General features: G+C 49.0%; 1 protein-coding gene across 1 annotated transcript in view; it reads left to right on the top strand.

The window, feature by feature from the left end:
- The first annotated feature begins 1,802 nt into the window (after window positions 1–1,802).
- Smco2 (single-pass membrane protein with coiled-coil domains 2) overlaps window positions 1,803–17,703 on the top strand; it is a 36,977-nt gene continuing 21,076 nt past the window's right edge. Inside the window, exons 1-3 of the mRNA XM_045139442.1 lie at window positions 1,803–1,835; window positions 2,232–2,324; window positions 17,280–17,420. Coding sequence (XP_044995377.1) covers window positions 2,317–2,324; window positions 17,280–17,420 — 149 coding nt within the window. The 5' untranslated portion in view covers window positions 1,803–1,835; window positions 2,232–2,316. The remainder of the gene's footprint in view (window positions 1,836–2,231; window positions 2,325–17,279; window positions 17,421–17,703) is intronic.

The raw sequence follows: 17,703 nt of genomic DNA, 5'->3' as shown, positions 1-17,703 counted from the left end.
GAATGGTTATAAAGCCAGGCATGGTGGTTCCCAATTGTAATCCCAGTATTCAAGGGGCTGAGGCCAGAAGATTGTCATGAGACCCTGTCAAGAAAGAAAAGAAAAGAGAGAGAAAAAGAGAAAAGAGGGAGGGTAAAGGAAGGGGAGGGGGGAAGGAAGGGAGAAGAGGAGGGTAAAAGCCGGCTGGGGACACGCTTCCGTCAGCCGAGTGCTTGCCAGCGCGCACCGAGCCCTGCGCTTGAGCCCGGCGTCACATAAAGCAGGCGTGGTGGTACACCCCCGTAATGGTAGCACTTGGGTTGTGGAGGCGGGAAGATTAGAAGCACAAGGCCATCCTTAGCTACATAACAAGTTCAAGGCTCGCGTGGGCTGCGTGAACCCCTGTCTCAGAAACAAAAGTCTCAGCATATGCTAGGATGGTCCCAGGAGATTCGGAACATGGGAGAAACACGCCACTGCAGCCAACAGCCAGCAAGGCTGACGTTCACTGCACACTTACTCCCTTCCCCTCCTTACTGCACGCTCCATAGCTTTGGCCTATTAATGTAGGCAGGACAAATTCTTACTTAGGAGATGATGACCGGCCTTCGGGCTATTCGGGATAATAAGCTCAGACGCTTCTAGAAACTCCTTTCTGTTGTGTTTGTTTGTTTTTTGTTTTTGTTTTTCCAGGTGGGGAGTCTCACTCTGATCCAGGCTGACCTGGAATTCACTATGTAGTCTCAGGGTGGCACCGAACTCACGACGGTCCTCCTCCCTCTGCCTCCCGAGTGCTGGGATTAAAGGCGTGTGCCACCATGCCCAGCTTCTTTCACTCTTTTTAAAAAATATTTTAAAATAATTTTTTTGAAGTAAGCCCAACAGACTGTCATTTTTTTAATACAAAGGTGTGCACAGGACAGAATAGATGCACCAGGGCCTCCAGCCACTGTAATTGAACTTGAGACACGTGTGTTACCTCGTGTGCATGTGCGTCCTTGTGTGCTTATGTCATTTTGTGCATCTGGCTTGCGTGGGATCTGGAGTTGAACATGGGTCCATCGGCTTCACATGCAGGGTCGCACATGTGCACAAGGGGGCGCATGACTTGAAAGGCCCAAGAATTCAGAAGCTCAGAAATACTATCACGCTCCAAAGGGAGCTTAAGCGGGCCACCTGCATACCTCAAACTCCAGGTTTTACTCTCTGTCAGAAGCAAGTAAAGAATCCCTCTTCTCATTGTATCAGAGCCCACTCCTAATATAAAACTAGGTAAAAGGGCATGAGATAGCCCTCAAGGATGGGAACTGAGTAATGAAGTGAACCACTTATTTGGTTTCTGTAAATAGCCTGCACCATAAGCCTTAATAGCCCACACTGTAAGCCTTAATAGCTCACACTGTAAGCCTTAGTAGCCTACACTGTAAGCCTTAGTAACTCGCACCATAGGCTGTAGCAGCCTGCCTCAGACCACCAAGGTCATAGGAGGCTGATACCATACTCTGTTACCCCCACCTAAGGAATTGCACAAGTGCTGACCTCCAAGGTCACAGGAGACTGATACCACACTCTGCTACTCCCACCCAAGGACCTGCGCAAACGCTGACCACCAAGGTCATAAACTAATTGGCTTAGAAACTATGGGGTGGCACCAACTGACTGGCTAACACCCTGCGGGGCTCCTAATATTAGAAAATGATTGGTCTAAGGCACAGGCTTTGTTAGAAACCCTATAAAAACTGTCCTGTTCCTGCATTCAGGGCTCTGCAGTCCTCTACCCCTGTGCGGTGTACGACTGTGGGCCCCAGCGCGCTTGGAATAAAATCCTCTTGCAGTTTGCATCAAGACCGCTTCTCGTGAGTGAGTGATTTGGGGTGTCGCCTTATCCGGGCAGAGCGTGGGGACCCCCTGTGGGGGCTTTTTCCTACAGACTCAAGTTTGTTTGCAGCAGCTGAAGGCCCTGGCGTGCCCATTCTCTCTCTCTCTCTCTCCCTCTCTCTCTCTCTCCCTTTTTTTCTCCCTCTCAAATAATTAAATTTTTTAAATTAATTTTCTAGAGGCCTTGGCAGGCCCGTTCTCTCTGCCTCTCTTCTATCTTGCTCTACTGCAAATAAATAAAAATGTTTTAAAAATCAATTTTCTTATTTCTTTAACTGCTGGGCTAGCTATATTATTGCCACAGTCCATCCCTGACGCTGAAGGCTGTAAGAGACAAGCCCAAAGAACAGTCACGCTTATCTTTTTAACCGCAGGGGGCCGAAGCCTTCCTGTTTGTGGCTGGGTGTGAGAGAGGGAAGACTCTCTTTGTGTCCAAGTCGGTCTCCGGAACGCTGAGCTATGATCAGGTATCCAAAGCTGGGATGTTGGCCACAGTTGAACTATTTGAACAGATTCATACTTTGAAAGCCTGTTTCTAGATCTATCCTTTCTCTCCATCTGTATGTCGGGGGCTCTTCCGCCAAACAGACGCTCCAGGAGAGGTGGGAAGGCGGGGGAGAGGCTGACCCTGGAGTCCTCAGCAGCCTTGGCCTCTTCTTGTGTCAGAAGTACAAAGACAGTGATGCGACAGTAGTGGTCAAGACAGTGACCAGATGTCATATGTGAGTGTCTGACATGTCTGCCGCCCACTCCATTCCTCCCACAAGCCGCTGTCATAGACATCAGTGCGCAGACCAGTCTCTGGCAGCATGCTCCAAACCGCTATGTCCATATCTAGACAGGAAGTCGTTGGCGTGACCACAGCCACGGAACCAAGTTTAGAGAGGACTGCAGGCGGGGCGCGCTTGTAATCCCAGTGCTCACCCCAGAGGCAGAGGCAGGAGGATCCTGAGTTCAAGCTCAGCCTGGGCTGCATAGTGAGGCCCAAAGAAAAAACAGCAAGGGGGCTAGAGAGATGGCTTCACGGTTAAGCGCTTGCCTGTGAAGCCTAAGGACCCCGGGTGGAGGCTCGATTCCCCAGGACCCACGTTAGCCAGATGCACAAGGTGGCACATGCATCTGGAGTTCATTTGCAGTGGCTGGAGGCCCTGATGTGCCCATTCTCTCTCTCTCTCTCTCTCTCTCTCTGCCTCTTTCTCCCTCTTTCTGTCTGTCACTCTCAAATAAATAACTAAAAAGAGGAAAAAAAAAAAGAAGGGGGGGAGGGAAAAGGGAGGAAAAAGCAAACCAGGAATTATATAGAGAGAAGAACAGTGTATATAAGAGAGAAGATGAGGAGCACCCTGCACAGCGGGAGTCTTGCACTGGAAGCAGGCAGGACGCTGGGCACATTAACGGGAAGTTGGCAGTGTTTCTGGGTTGCTATTTTTCCCCCCAATAGTATGACCTTTTAAAGGAGTATAGTAAATCTGAGTTAAAACGTCACATACTCTGGAACTTCATCTTCTACGTTAGCATAATCACTTTTGTCAAAGATAATAAAGTCCAAGTCCTAGTGGCTTAGAACTCACCTGTGGGTTGGGGGAACTGAGGACAGTAACCGCTGTAGCAGAGCATCAGCAGGTGAAGGTTGCATTTTTGTTCTATTTACAAGTGTTGCTCAGGGTCTAACCCCAAGATAATGGCACAGTCTACAGTGGGCGTATCCATCTTTGGAAGCGGTGGGGGGGCACTTGTCCAGCATACACAGGGTCCAGGTTCAATCCCCAGCACCAAAAAAAGGAGTCCAACTTTCACAAGGAAAGGGTGTTTCTCATCTCTGTGTGAAGAGATGTGCAGCCTGATGGAATGGACTGTAAATGAGTGTCTGCCTTGTGACTAGGCTGGCTTGACGGGACAGAGCCTGTTTGACCTCTTGCATCCAAAAGATGTCGCTAGAGTCCAGGAACGACTTTCATCTTGCTGTTGCCCCGAGAGAGAAAGCCGAAAGTGAGTTCTCCATCAGCAAGCTTTCAGCGGTCAGCGAGGCAATATTTTCTTCCAGTCTTGCGCCTCAAACCCAAGACTTCATACACGTGAGGAAATTACTGGATGGCAGAGCTGTGGCCGCAGCCCTATCCAGTGTAACTAATTAAGGTTTTATCAGGAGAATTATTTAGAGACAGTATGGTGCTGGCTTGGGCCTGTAATCCCAGCACTTGGCAAGCTGCGATAGGAGGATCACTGTGAGTTCCAAGTCAGCCTGGGTTAGAGTGAAGCTCTCCCACTAAAAACACAAAAACAACAAAAATTATAAGGAAGTTATTTCGCAAACTATACGTTTGTCATTCATATGTATGTGTATATATATATATACACACACACATACACAATATATGTATAAATATGAAGCTAGATAACTCATGTTTATAATGTCATAAATATATTCATATGAAGATTTATATGAGGAAAATATGATTTTTTTCTTTCCTAATGTAAATGAAACATTTTTTCAGTTTTTTAAGGGAGGGTCTCACTCTAGCCCAAGCTGACCTGGAATTCACTCTGTAGTCTCAGAGTGGCCTCAAACTCACAGTGATCCTCCTGCTTCTGCCTCCCGAGTGCTGGGATTAAAGGTACATGCCACCACACCCAGCTCAGTTTTCTTTTTAAAAGTAATGTAGGGCTGGAGGGATGGCTTAGCAGTTTAGACACTAGGACTTCTTACAATGCAATCTTCCAGACACAAAATGGCCCGGATAGCCGTGACCTCGCCGTGCCTGGCACTACCTACACAATACTAGAATTATAAGAGGAAATGATGACATCAAAATAAAAAATAGGCTAATTGAGAGAGGGAGGGGATATGATGGAGAGTGGAGTTGTGAAAGTGAAAGTTGGGGGGAGGGAATTGTCATGGTCTATAATTATGGAAGTTGTTGATAATATAGATAATTTTTAAAAAATCAAATCAACAGTTGCTATGACAATGCAAAGTCAAAGTCGGGAGTGGTCTTGCGCGCCTTTAATCTTAGCACTCAGGCAGAGGTAGGAGGATGGCTATGAGTTCAGTGCCAGCCTGAGACGACATAGTGAATTCCAGGTCAGCCTGGGCCAGAGAGAGTGAGACCCTACCTCGAAAAACTCCCCCAAAAACTAAAAAATAAAAAAAGAATGCAAAAGTAGGAAATTATGTTAAAGCTTAAAACTGTTTTCAGCCAGGTGAGCTCACAGGATGAAGAGAAGTGAGTCTAGCCTTTTTGGTTTGGGTTTTGACAGCAGCATGATTGAAGTTCTGATCCCCCTGCCTCCACCTCCCCAGTACTGGGCTGCAGGTGTTCACCAGCACGTCTGGCTGGCCTTTCATAGTCACGCGCTCCAAGGATGGGAAACGCGAAGAGCGCTCTTCTTAAACATAACCCAACAGTGAAAGAATTCATTCATCAAAATGAAATGGAAATCCAAGAATGTGCATGGCTGTGATCCAGGACCCCAGAGGGCAAGGCTGAAGGATTTTGAGTTTAAAGGCAGCCAGGGGCACACAGTGAGCCCTTGTCAGGAGGGAGAGGGATGTGAGAGCCTCATGTGTCTCACCGTGTGTGTGTGTTTGTGTGTGTGTGTGTGTAAGCACCTTACCCACTGAGCCACCTCCTTAGCCTCAGCCTGCCTTATCTAGCTCACAGAGAGTCTTGTGGGGTCTTGGCCAGAGCAGAGCTCACCAGTGGAGTGTGGAGGCACATGCCTACAATCCCAGCACTTGGGAGATAAAGGCATTAGAAGTTAATTCAAAGTCACAAATGGGCTCAACATAGACCTCTGCTATGTAGTAAGATCCTGTCTCAAAAAATAAAATATAGCGACTGGAGAGAATGCTTAGTGGTTAAGGTGCTTGCTTGCAATGCCTAAGGACCCAGGTTCGATTCCCCAGTATCCACGTAAGCCAGATGCACATGGTGACATATGCATATGGAGTTTGTTTGCAGGGGCTAGAGATCCTGGTGTGCTCATTCTCTATCTGCCTCTCTCTCTCTCAAATAAATAAAATCTTAAAAATTAAAAGAAAATAAAAATAGGGCTGGAGAGCTGGCTTAGTGGTCAAGGTGCTTGTGTACGAAGCCTAAGGACTCAGGTTTGATTCCCCAGTACCCACATAAGTCAGGAGCACAAGGTGGTGCATGTGTCTGGAGTTTGTTTGCAGTAGCTAGAGGCCCTTCTCTCCCTCTCTCTCTCTCTCTCTCTCTCTCTCTCTCTCTCTCTGCCTCTCTCTCATAAATAAATAAAATATTAAAACTTTTAAAACAAAGTAAAAAATAATTTTAAAATAATAGAATTCTCGGGGATGGAGAGAGATGGCTCTGCAGTTAAAGGCTCTTGCTTGCCAAGCCTGATGGTCTGGATTTGATTCCCCAGGACCCACATAAATCCACATGCACAAAGTGGCACATGCACCTGGAGTTTGTTTATAGTGGCAGGAGACCCTAGGGCACCTATTCCCTCTCTTCCTCTCTCTCTCTCATTCTCTCTATTTGCAAATAAATAAAACTGCTTAAAACTAGAATTCTCTATATTTGAGACTCAGCAAAGAAACAGCTTTCCAAATATAACATCAGATGAGCAACCAGAGACCCTTCCTCCGCACCAAACACACTGTACGAGTTATCTATGAATTTTTAGAACAACAAGAAAAATGTTAGCATTTCCGGAAAACAAACCAACTGAAGCTGCACTCTCTTTTTTTTTCTCTAGAATTAGATGATTAGCCTATAAATAACAAGAAAAGCATAACAGGGTATGATTATAGCTGCCGCGTTGAGTAGTATGGGTGACAACGTAAGAAAAGAGTCACGTAGCCGTTCCCAGCTATGAAAGTGCAAAACAGAAAAGTAAAGGATGGCAGGGGCCACCGCCAAGTCAAACAACAGGGTGTCTTTGCTTTGGGAATGTTGGCACATGTCGTAGCTAAGAGGGCATCTGCAGGAGGGCACCTGCTACACAGAGGTGGCACCTGGCACCAGGCCAGTAGCGGATGGCCTTCCAAGGAGCTCCTGAAGCCCACCGCTCCCCGCCCACACGCCGCTGCGCAGCTGCCACTCCCCAGCCAGGCGCGGGGGCCGGCTTGTGGGTAAGGCAGCCGCCCGGGGACGCCGCGGCGACGAGGCCACGATGCACTGTAAAGTAGGACCTCCGTGCTGGCCTTTGGGATAGGCGAGCCTGGCCTGCGCGCTCAGGGGTATTACAGCCTCGCAGGTGTCTGCCGCTAGCAACCAGCGTAATGTGGGTGGACCTCGCCAAGTGTCCGGGGAGGGCCGAGTGCAGCTGTGTCCCCCGTTAACCCAAAGCAAGAACCACCGTCCCAGAGATTTTCATCTCTTTTAGTCAAATCATCTCTTAGCAGGTGTGCAAGTGTGTGTGTGTGTGTGTGTGTGTGGTGTAAGATGTCTTTTCTCAAGAGTGCTAATCTTTTTTAAAATTATTATTATTGAGGCATACTTAACAGACTGGACTTTAATTTTTTTTTTACTTTATTTATTTGAGAGAGGGAGAAAGAAGCAGGAGTGGGGAAGGGGGACCGTGGCCTCCAGCCACTGCAAATGAACTCCAGACACATGCACCTCCTTGTACATCTGGCTTACGTGGGCCCTGGGGAATTGAACAGCGGTCCTTTGGTTTTGCAGGCAAACGCCTTGACCGCTAAGCCATCTCCAACCCCAAGACTGGCCTTTTTTTATGCAAGAGAAAGAGAGAGGGAACTGGTTCACCAGGGCCTCAGCTACTGCAATCAAACTCCAGACACGTGCTCCACGTAGTGGGCATAGGCAGCCTTGTACTTGCCTCCCCTTTGTGCAGCTGGCTTGCGTGGGACCTGGAGAGTTGTGCATGTGCCCTTAGGCTTCGCAGGCAAGCGCCTTAACTGCTAAGCCATCTCTCCAGCCCTAAATCATTGTTTGTTATACAGGACCCGTCACTGACGTGGAGCTTGGCAAGTAGGCTACGTTGTTGGGCCGGTGGTCCTCACAGGTCCTCCCCCAGTGCTGGGTTACAAGCATGCACCACCATGTTCTGGGGATGAGTCTCAGGTCCTCATGTTTGCAAGGCAGGCGCCTCCCTCCCTGGCTGAGCACCTCCGGCTGTGCTCCTCTTCTTGATCTTGATCCAGACCTGGCCCCGCCGCCTTTCTCAGGCCTCTTGTCCGCAAGCTCGCGGGCACATTCTTACTTCCTGTCCTCTGGCTGGCCCTCTCACGCCATCACCTCCTCTGTGCTTCTGCAGCCTCACCCACAGGGCGTCCCAGCTCCACCCCCCCCCCCCCACAGCATTCTGACAGCCTGCTCCGGGTGGTGGTGGGGGTTCCCACGGGGTGGGTGTGCCAGGAGAAGACAGCGATGGGAAAGAAAAGGAAGGCGCAGTGGTGGGGAGGGAGACCAGGGACAGTGTGAGCCCCCGCCTGTGGCTGACTCTGTGACCGTAACAGAGAGTCAGTGGGTCAGGGAGACTCTCCCTTGTCCACCACCCGCTGGGAGGCAGGGATGAGAGACTTCCCTTCCTGCATAAGGGCAAAAGAAAAGAACAACGAGAGTGGACCTGAAGTCCATGTTTTTGGATTTTCTTTTTTTCTTCCCCCTACTTTGTAACAGAATAACAAAAATCTCATCTGGGCCACCAGATATGCTCCTTTAAGGACTAAGGACCCATGTTTGCCCAGTGTCCCGCTCAGGCTCAGGACCTCGGGGTTAATATTTTTAATCTTTCCCCAAGTCTTTTCAGTGTGATTCAAGGTGGGCAGAGTAAAGGTGCTTCAAACAGAGCCATCTGTTCAGCATCTCCAGCTGGAGGTGAAAGTTTGCATTAAGATGTTCTAGGCCTTTTTTTTTTTTTAATAAAGAACATTTTATTTATTTGAGAGAGAGAAAGACAGATAGATGATGGATAGACAGAGGGAGAGACAGAATGGGCACACCATAGTTTGTAGCCACTGCAAATGAACTCCAGATGCACGTTCCACCTTGTGCATCTGGCTTATGTGGGTCCTGGGAAATCAAACCTGGGTCCTTAGGCTTTGCAGGCAAGCATCAAAACTGCTAAGCCATCTCTCCAGCCCCCTTTTGTTTTTGAGGCAAGCGCAACAGACTGGCCTTTTATTTGTTTGTTTTTCCAGGTATGGTCTCAACTCTAGCCCAGGCTGACCTGGAATTCACTATGTAGTCTCAGGGTGGCCTGGAACTCTCGGTGGTCCTCCTACCTCTGCCTCCCGAGTGTTGGGATTCTAGGTGTGTGCCACCACCCCCCAACTCAGACTGGCCTATATACATATAATAGAGCGAGAGTGAAAGACTGAGCAGGAGAGAGGGAATTGGTGCACAGGACCTCCAGCAACTGAAATCGGTCTGCAGACCCGCGCACCACCTTGTGGGCAGATGTGACCTTGCACACTTGCATCACCTTGTGTGTCTGGCTTACGTGGGATGTGAAAGTCCAACCTGGGTCCTTAGGCTTCGCGGGCAAGCACCTTAACAGCTAAGCCATCTTTCCAGCCCCTTTTTTGGTTATTTTGGAAACAGGTTCTCTAGCCCAGGCTGACCTGAGACTCACCCCAAAGCCCAGAGTATCCTCAAACTCACCGAGATCCTACTGCCTCCCTCAGTGCTGGAACTAAAGGCGAGTCCACCAGACCTGGCCTGCCGGAGGCCTTTTTGACCCTTCACCCCGAGGCCACTGTCACATCGCTGTCCAGCCCTAACTCAGTCCCTCAGTGTCCAGCTCCCCCACCTCACCTGGGAGCTGGCTTTTCGCAACGTGACCAAATGCCTGACAAGAGGCTAGTTAGCGGGGAGGGATTTATTTGAGCTCACAGTGTGAGGGTACATCCATCGCGGTGGGCAGGCGTGGTGGCAGGAGGTGGCTGGTCACGTGGCACCTGCAGTCAGAAAGCCCAGAAGAGATGAATGCTGGTACTCAGCTGGCATTCCTCATTGTCTTGTTTGTTCGGTCCAGGATCCTGGCCCAGATCCCAGGGCAAGCCTTCCCTCTTCCTGCCTGGGAACACTCACAGATTCACCCAGTGGTGCCCTGCACCAACGCCCTGGGTGTTTATTACCTCTATCAAGCTGACCATGAAGCTTAGCTGCCCCGGCCCCACGGGATGGGTAGCATTTGTCAATATCAGAATGAAAGGGGTAAAGGGATCCCCGGCTTTGAAAGGAGAGACAGGGGAGGGGTGGGAAGGAGGCCCTGGCCTCTATGGAGTTGAGGACATGTGGTCTCAAGAGACTGAGGCCCCAGGGCGTCCCAGGTCTCAGACACCCAGCAGGCATTGCTGGAGTCAGTCAGTTTTTTCACGTGACCTGAAGTCCCCTCCGCTCCAGGGTCACCCTCACCTTTTATCGTTCGCGTCCTCTCCACGGCCATTGTCAGAAGCTGCGGCTGGTGCTGGAGAAGCATGAAGGTCACAAAGACAGTTCTTGGAATCGTGACACTCAAAGCAAAGGCTGTGCTCTGACCTTGGCACAAACATTTGGATACGCAGACGTTTCGTGCTTCGTGTAAGGACAAAGTGGTTCTTTTTACCCGCTGCTTCTGAAAACAGAAGGAAGGGGAAAATCAGCTCTCTCTCTCTCTTTCTTTTTTCTTTGTAAAAAAATTTTTTTGTTGTTGTCTATTTTTATTTATTTATTTGAGAGTGACAGACAGAGAGAGAAAGAGGCAGAGAGAAAGAGAGAGAGAATGGGCGCATCAGGGCCTCCAGCCACTGCAAACGAACTCCAGACGCGTGCGCCCCCTTATGCATCTGGCTAACATGGGTCCTGGGGAAACGAGCCTCGAACCGGGGTCCTTAGGCTTCATAGGCAAATGCTTAACCACTAAGCAACCTCTCCAGCCCTCTCTCTTTCTTTTAAAACAGCGTTTCATGTATCCCAGCCTGGCCTTAAACTCACTGTAGCCAAGCATGGTCTTGAACTCCTTACCCTCCTGTCTCTACCTGCGTAGTGCTTGAATTGTAGGCGTGCGTCACCATGCCTAGTTCATGTCGTGCTGGGGATGGAAGGCGGGGCTGCAAGCACGCTAAGCCAGCACTCTGCCAGGCAAGCTACATGCCCAGCCCAAGCTTTCTCACTCATAAAGAACCTCTCTGGCCAGGCGTGGTGGCCCACGCTTCGAATTCTCACACTTGGGAAATAGAGGCAGGAGGATCAGGAATGTAAGGTCATCCTTAGCTACATGGAGAGTCTGAGGCCAGCCTCGGAATAAAATAAATAAAACTCAAAAACTCTGTGCAAGTCATATGCTATTAAAACATTATTAAAATTAAGCCTGGCATGGTGCCACACGCCTTTAATCCCAGCCCTTGGGAGGCAGAGGTAGGAGGATCGCTGTGAGTTCAAGGCCACACTGAGATCATATAGTGAATTCCAGGTCAGCCTGAGCTAGAGTAAGACCCTACCTCAAAAAAAATTATTAAAATTAAGTGTATATAATACAACACCTTGCTTATAGGGGTTTAATTCATAAATAAAGAGTTGTGTAGAGGTGCCTCTTCTGGGCTCTCTTTTTATTTTTACTTTTTGGTTTTTCGAGGTAGGGTAGTAGTGCATGCATCTGGAGTTCGTTTGCAGTGGGTGGAGGCTCTAACATGCCCATTCTCTCCCTTTCTCCCTCTCTCTTCCTCTCTCTGCCTTAAATTAATATATATTTTTAAAGGCAGGTATGTCCACACATACCTATAACCTCAGTTCACTGCTGGGACAGAAACAAGATGAAATTTATCACCACCTTTGTGTGTCTAGGGACACTGGCCAGCGCCTCAGCTCTGCTTCAATGCCATTTCAGTCGGGCAACTCCAATAAAATTACAAAACAAACTATAGCTAAAACAAAAAACCAAAACACTTAGCACTAAATAAGCCACATGAAGGACACTGACTTAGGAGAGGAGAGGAAACAAGACAGTGGAGTGTCACCTTGTTCCACCTTAGCGAGGAACGTGACATGTGATTCATTTCCCCCACTATGCACACGTAGATGAATGGCCTTGAAAGCACCAAATATCTGTGGTGTTGCTTGCCCTATTCTTTCTTCTTCTTCACACCAGAAATATCTGCAGATCCAGATCACTCTTGCTTAGAGTCAAGTATCTAAATGCCCAGGGGCAGTTGTTTTGAGTTGAAAAAGCCTTCAAAGGAGTTGTTTGGCTGTGGAGAGTGACATCAGCTGGCCTTGGTCAAAACAGCAGCCACACAGCAGCCAAGACTCTATGTCCAGAGGGAGCCAACAGCATCCAGAGCCAGGCCCAGCAAGACAGGGACCAGCTGCTGGGACTCATGTGTTTTGAAGTCAACAAGAGATGCATGGGGGAAAAAAAAGCTTTGCTGAGTAACAGCAATCAGCTGGGTGGGGAGGGGTGAGGAGAAGGTTCAGTGGGCAGAGCGCATGCCACGCAAGCATTAGGACCAGACTTCAGCTCCCTCACCCACATCAATGCTGGCTGGGTGTGGTGGTCCACCTGTAGTCCCAGCACTCAAGAAGTGAAGACTTCTTGATCAAGGAATTTCTGGGACAATCTTGCTAGCTACACTTGCTGTATCAGAGCGCTCTGGTTTCAACTAAGACCCTGCACCAGAAAATAAAGGTGGAATGTGATTAATAAAGATACCTGGTGTTGGCTGGGTGCACTCAGGAGGCAGAGGTAGGAGGATCACCGTGAGTTCGAGGCCACCTGAGACTACATAGTGAATTCCAGGTTAGCCTGGACTAGAGTGAGACCTACCTCAGAAAAAATAAAAATAAACATACCTGATGTTGGACTTGAGAAATGGCTCAGGAGTCAAAGGTGCTTTCTTGCAAAGCCTACAGGCCTGGGTTCAATTCCCACAAAGCCAGACACACAAAGTGGCACATGTGTCTGGAGTTCCTTTGCAGTGGCAAGAGTCCCTAGCACACCCATATTCTCTCTCTCTCTCCCAGATAAATAAGTAAAAATATTAAAAGAAAAAAGATAACCTGATAACCTCTGACCTGTACACACATACATGCAAACCATATCAAACACACTTACAAAAAGCTGGGTGTGGGGCTGGAGATGGAGAAATGGCTTAGTATTCTCTTTGTCTGTTTCTCTCTCTCAAATAAATCAAATATTTTTTTTTAAAAAGTAGGGCGTGGTGGCACAAGCCTTTAATCCCAAGCACTCAGAGAAAGAGGTAGGATTGCTATGAGTTTGAGGCCAGCCTGGAACTACAGAGTGAGTTCCAGGTCAGCCTGGGCAAGAGTGAGACCCTACCTACCTCAACAACAACAACAACAAAAAATGCTGGGTGGGGCAGCTCTTGCCTGTAATCTCCATGAGTTTAAGACCCAGCTTGGGCTACATAGTGAATGTCAGGCTAGTCTGGGACACATAGTGAAACTCTGTCTCAAAAATAAAACAGCAATTGATAGTTACTGGGTAGGGTGGTACACACCTGTAATCCCAGCACTTGGGAGGTGGAGGCAGAAGGATCAGGAGCTCAATCTGGGCTACAGAACCTGTCTCAAAAGCAGATTAAGAAACACCAGTAGGGCTGGAGGAATGGCTTAATGGTAAAGGCGTTTTCTTGCACAAAGCCAAAGGACCCAGGTTCGATTCCCCAGGACCCATGTTATCCAGATGCACAAGGGGGCACACACGTCTGGAGTTCCTTTGCAGTGGCTGGAGGCCCTGGCGTGCCCATTCTCTCTCTCCCTCTCCCTCTGTCAAATAAATAATGGAAAAAGAAAAGAAACACCCGTAGCGCACCTTTAATCCCAGCACTCGGGAGGCAGAGTAGGAGGATCGCCATGAGTTCGAGGCCACCCTGAGACTACAGAATGAATCCCAGGTCAGCCTGGGCTAGAGTGAGACCCTACCTCAAAAATAAAAACACCAGTAGAACCCAGCGTGGAGAGTGGTCACATATAGCACACATAGGGTGCTGGTTAAGCCCAGAGGCGGCAAGGCAGGCTGGTGGCTCAAGTTAGAGACAGGCAAGAGGACACTTGAGTCTGGACTCTCTTGAGAGGGGGTTGAAGGGTGGCATGCGCCGTATTCCAAGCGGAATGTTGGGGGTAGGGCCAACTGCAAGTTCACCTGCCCGGCTGTGTGGCACTCGCCAAAGGCTTTGCCTGGGTGCTGGGGAAGCACTTACCTTCCCAGCCAGGCAAGTGGTGCCAGGGGCCCTCCTGGAGCTCAGAGGTACTTCTGACGTCACCTTGGACAGGGCAAGACTGCCGCCGGCTGAGCTGCTTCCCGGGCCACGCCTGGAGCCTAGGCTGACGCCAAATCTCCGCTGGTTTGTCTTAGATCCCAAATGGTCTAGCCAGCAGCGACTGTAGAGGGCACTTTGGGCAGGCAGGCCTTGAGAAAAATTCCCCCTAAAACTGTTGATGTAGTTCTTTTGTCTACAACTTAGGTTTCTCAAAACTGATGGCAGGTTTTTACGAGGTACAAGGGAAGGAAGTAGGGTTCACTCCTGTGGTACCAAATGACCCTAAAGGGGCACAGTTTGCTTTACCTGAATAGTGTAGGTTGTCTCTGAGATACATGGGGTGACAAACCCAGTTCCTGTTTCCTTAGCCCCGGTCCAAGCGCTCAATAGAAAAGACGGCTAGGAGCTGGGGGACAGCTCAGTGGGTGAGGTGCTTGCCAGGACTTGACGAGGACTTGAGTTCAATCCCGAGCTCCCACTTGCTAAACCCAGGTATGATCACCCTGCTATCTTAGTGCTGGGACAGTGGGCAATGGCAGGTGGAAAGCGGGGGCTAGTGGCCAGCCAGCCCAGCCCAATGAGTGAGCTCCAGGCCCACTGCCAGAAAAAGTGCTCCTGAAGAATGACACCTGAGATTGTCTCTGGCATCCATATGCACGTACGCATGTATAAGTGTGCCCTCTGCACACTTAATAAAAGAAATAAAGGCTGGTGAGACCGAAGGCCACTAGAGAGCACCCATCGTCCCGGGTAGTCCTGCTGACGAGGCCCGGTCTAGACATCTTTGGAGGTGGTGGTTGCTGACGCTCTTTCCCTGTCGTGGGGACACGGATGTCCTGTGCGCCTTGCTAGCCAAGCAGATGTTTGACCTCAAGGAAACCACCCAGAGCCTCAGTTAATGCCCACATAGAATTGGGCGATGCTCTCCTCATTGTAGGTGGGACCCGAGTGAGAAAATGTGTAAAAGATAACCTGTTCTCCGTTAAGGGCTGCAGCGGCAGAAGCCAGCGTTGGGTTCCCACTGGTACGTGAGATGTGAGAAGGTGTGGGAAGAGGGAACCTGTAGAGGGAGAGAACTGGCTCTTTCTCTGACTCACTCCTGTGAAAGTTATTGATTTGATGGGAAATTGCCAAAGAAAAAAAAGAAAAGTGAATCTTGGTAGTTAATACAGCCTTCCCCAACAGGGACAACACAGACATTAAACAAGACAGATCTGTGTCCATCCACTTCAGAGCCTGGACCATCTCGGTATTTAGGGACTGTCCTTAATCCCTGCTGTAAGTCCGTCCTCCAGGAAACCCCTTCTAGCACTGGCCATCGTCTTTAGTCCACCGTCCTCTTTGTCCCTCAGTGTTCCGGGGACCAGGCCACCGCCCGCCGTGAGCGCACAGAGAAGAGTTCTTCTGTTCAGTGCAGTTACTCCCTGCTTATTTCTAATGAAAATTGGGAGTTACATGTTAGTTTCCTTACACATCTCCTTTCCTGGAAGCTTTTCATATGTGCTTCGGTCTCATTCTATACCACCTCTTCCTCCTCTTTTTTTTTTTTTTTTAATGAAAGAGAGAGAGAGAGAGGGAGGAGGGGGAGAGAATTGGCACACCAGGACCTCCAGCCACTGTACAAGAACTCCACACACGTGTGTCATCATGTGGGCATGTGCAACTTTGCACACTTGCATCACTTTGTGTATCTGGCTTATGTGGGATCTGATGAGAGATGGAACATAGGTCCTTAGGCTTTGCAGGCAATAGCCTTAACCGCCAAGCCATCTCTCCAGCCCCCACCTCCTCCTTCTTGAGACTTGGTCCCTCACTTTGTAACCCAGACTGGCCTTGAACTCACAACAATCCTCCTTCCTCAGCTTCCCAAGCGCTGGGATTTCAGGTGCTGGCCACGCCCATCATCTCTCCCGCTTCCTTTCTTACTCCCCTCACTACCCAGGTTCTCCAACAAGTCCCATCTCCGGGTGGAATGAGGAAGGTTCGGTTCCCCGACGCACGCAGCTGCCTGTGATGTATGCCAGTTGACTCATTGGCACTACAATAAAGAATCTTTCTCTAAATCCTGAAAAATCTGTATTATGTCCACTTTGATCAAGGAGTCGCGCTCAAAGGAGGCAGCCAAAGAAACTAGAGGTTTGCTGAGAATTCTAAACAAGGAGACTCATTGCTGTTACACGAGTGAAGACTTAGAAATGATCTGGTTCCAACAAGGGGAAAGAGCAAAGCAAACACCAACCTCACAAACAGGAAATATCTCCGGGGACCTCTCTAGCTATCTTTCCCTGGAATGCGAGTCATTTTATTTTTGTCTTTTGACTTTTGGCCATGTGTATCTTGTGTCATCAAAAAGTTTACTTTCTTTATTTATGTGCAAGCAAGGAGAGATAGGCAGAAGCGAGAAAGAACGGGCATGCCATGGCCTCCAGCCACTGCAAATTAACTCGAGATGCGTGCGCCACTGTACATCTGGCTTTATGTGGGTACCGGGGAAATGAACCCAGGTTTTTAGGTTTTGCAGGCAAGTGCCCCAAACACTGAGCAATCTCTCCAGCCCAGAAAGAAGTTTAAACATGGCTGTTGCATATTCCTCTGTAATATTCCTGTTCAGGAATTTACAGACTCCATCCTGAGCTGTGCCTTTGGGATAACCACACACATCCTTCCTGTGTATAAACTGGCAAAGAGTCTTAATAGCTTCTTTTGGGGGTCTCCTAGAGTGGGTGGCCAGTTTGGGAGAGGTGAGGGTCAGACTGAGCTCCCTGATACAGAAATCAACCAGGCAGGGCTGGAGAGATGATTTAGTGGTTAAGGTGCTTGCCTTTGAAGCCTAAGGACCCAGGTTCGATTCCCCAGAACCCACATAAACCAGACGCACAACGTGGCCCATGCGTGTGGAGTTCGTTTGTAGTGGCTGAAGGTCCTGGTGTGTCCATTCTTGCTAGCTCTCTTTCTCTCTCTCAAATAAGTAAAAAAAAAAAAAAAAAATTACAAGGTAGGGTCTCACTCTGGGTCAGGCTGACCTGGAATTCACTATGTATTCTCAGGGTGGCCTTGAACTCACGGCGATCCTCCTACCTCTGCCTCCTGATTGCTGGGATTAAATGTGTGCACCACCATGGCCGGCTAAGTAAAATATTTTAATAAAGAAAGAAAGAAGGAAATGAGCCTGGTAGCTGAGGAGATGCAGTTGACCCTTACAACAGCTCCCTTCTCATTTTTCCAGCAGCCTTGAAGAAATGGCTGTCACAGGCACCTGTGTCAATGAGGAGATGGCTCTACAGTTGACAGGTGAAAAGGAACGGCATTTGACCAAGAAAAGCACTAGCTTTCCGCAAAGTCTCAATGGGACAGAAGGTGCAGAGAGGTAAGTCACCTCGAGCCGCTCTGGAAACTGTAAAAAGACCTCAGGCTCATGGAGGGCAAGGATGAGAGGTGTTCAGAGTCGGGGTCAGGGTGAACATTTCTTCCCTCCAGTTCATCAAACTCTGACCCCATGGGTAATATCTACTGAAGTGAGACAGTAAAGACGTTCACAGTCTTAAACTGAGCGGACCCCACCAAGCAAGCTGCCAGGACCCAAACCTCAGCTTGGGGAGATTGCTGTTTTATGTCGATTGTTCCATGTCTTCATCATCCACCACCCCCTT

The sequence above is a fragment of the Jaculus jaculus genome, chromosome 22 (assembly GCF_020740685.1).
Source record: "Jaculus jaculus isolate mJacJac1 chromosome 22, mJacJac1.mat.Y.cur, whole genome shotgun sequence".
In the NCBI taxonomy this organism is placed as follows: Eukaryota; Metazoa; Chordata; class Mammalia; order Rodentia; family Dipodidae; genus Jaculus; species Jaculus jaculus.
The sequence above is the reverse complement of the archived record's forward strand: the minus strand, read 5'-3'. Positions and strand labels throughout refer to the sequence as shown.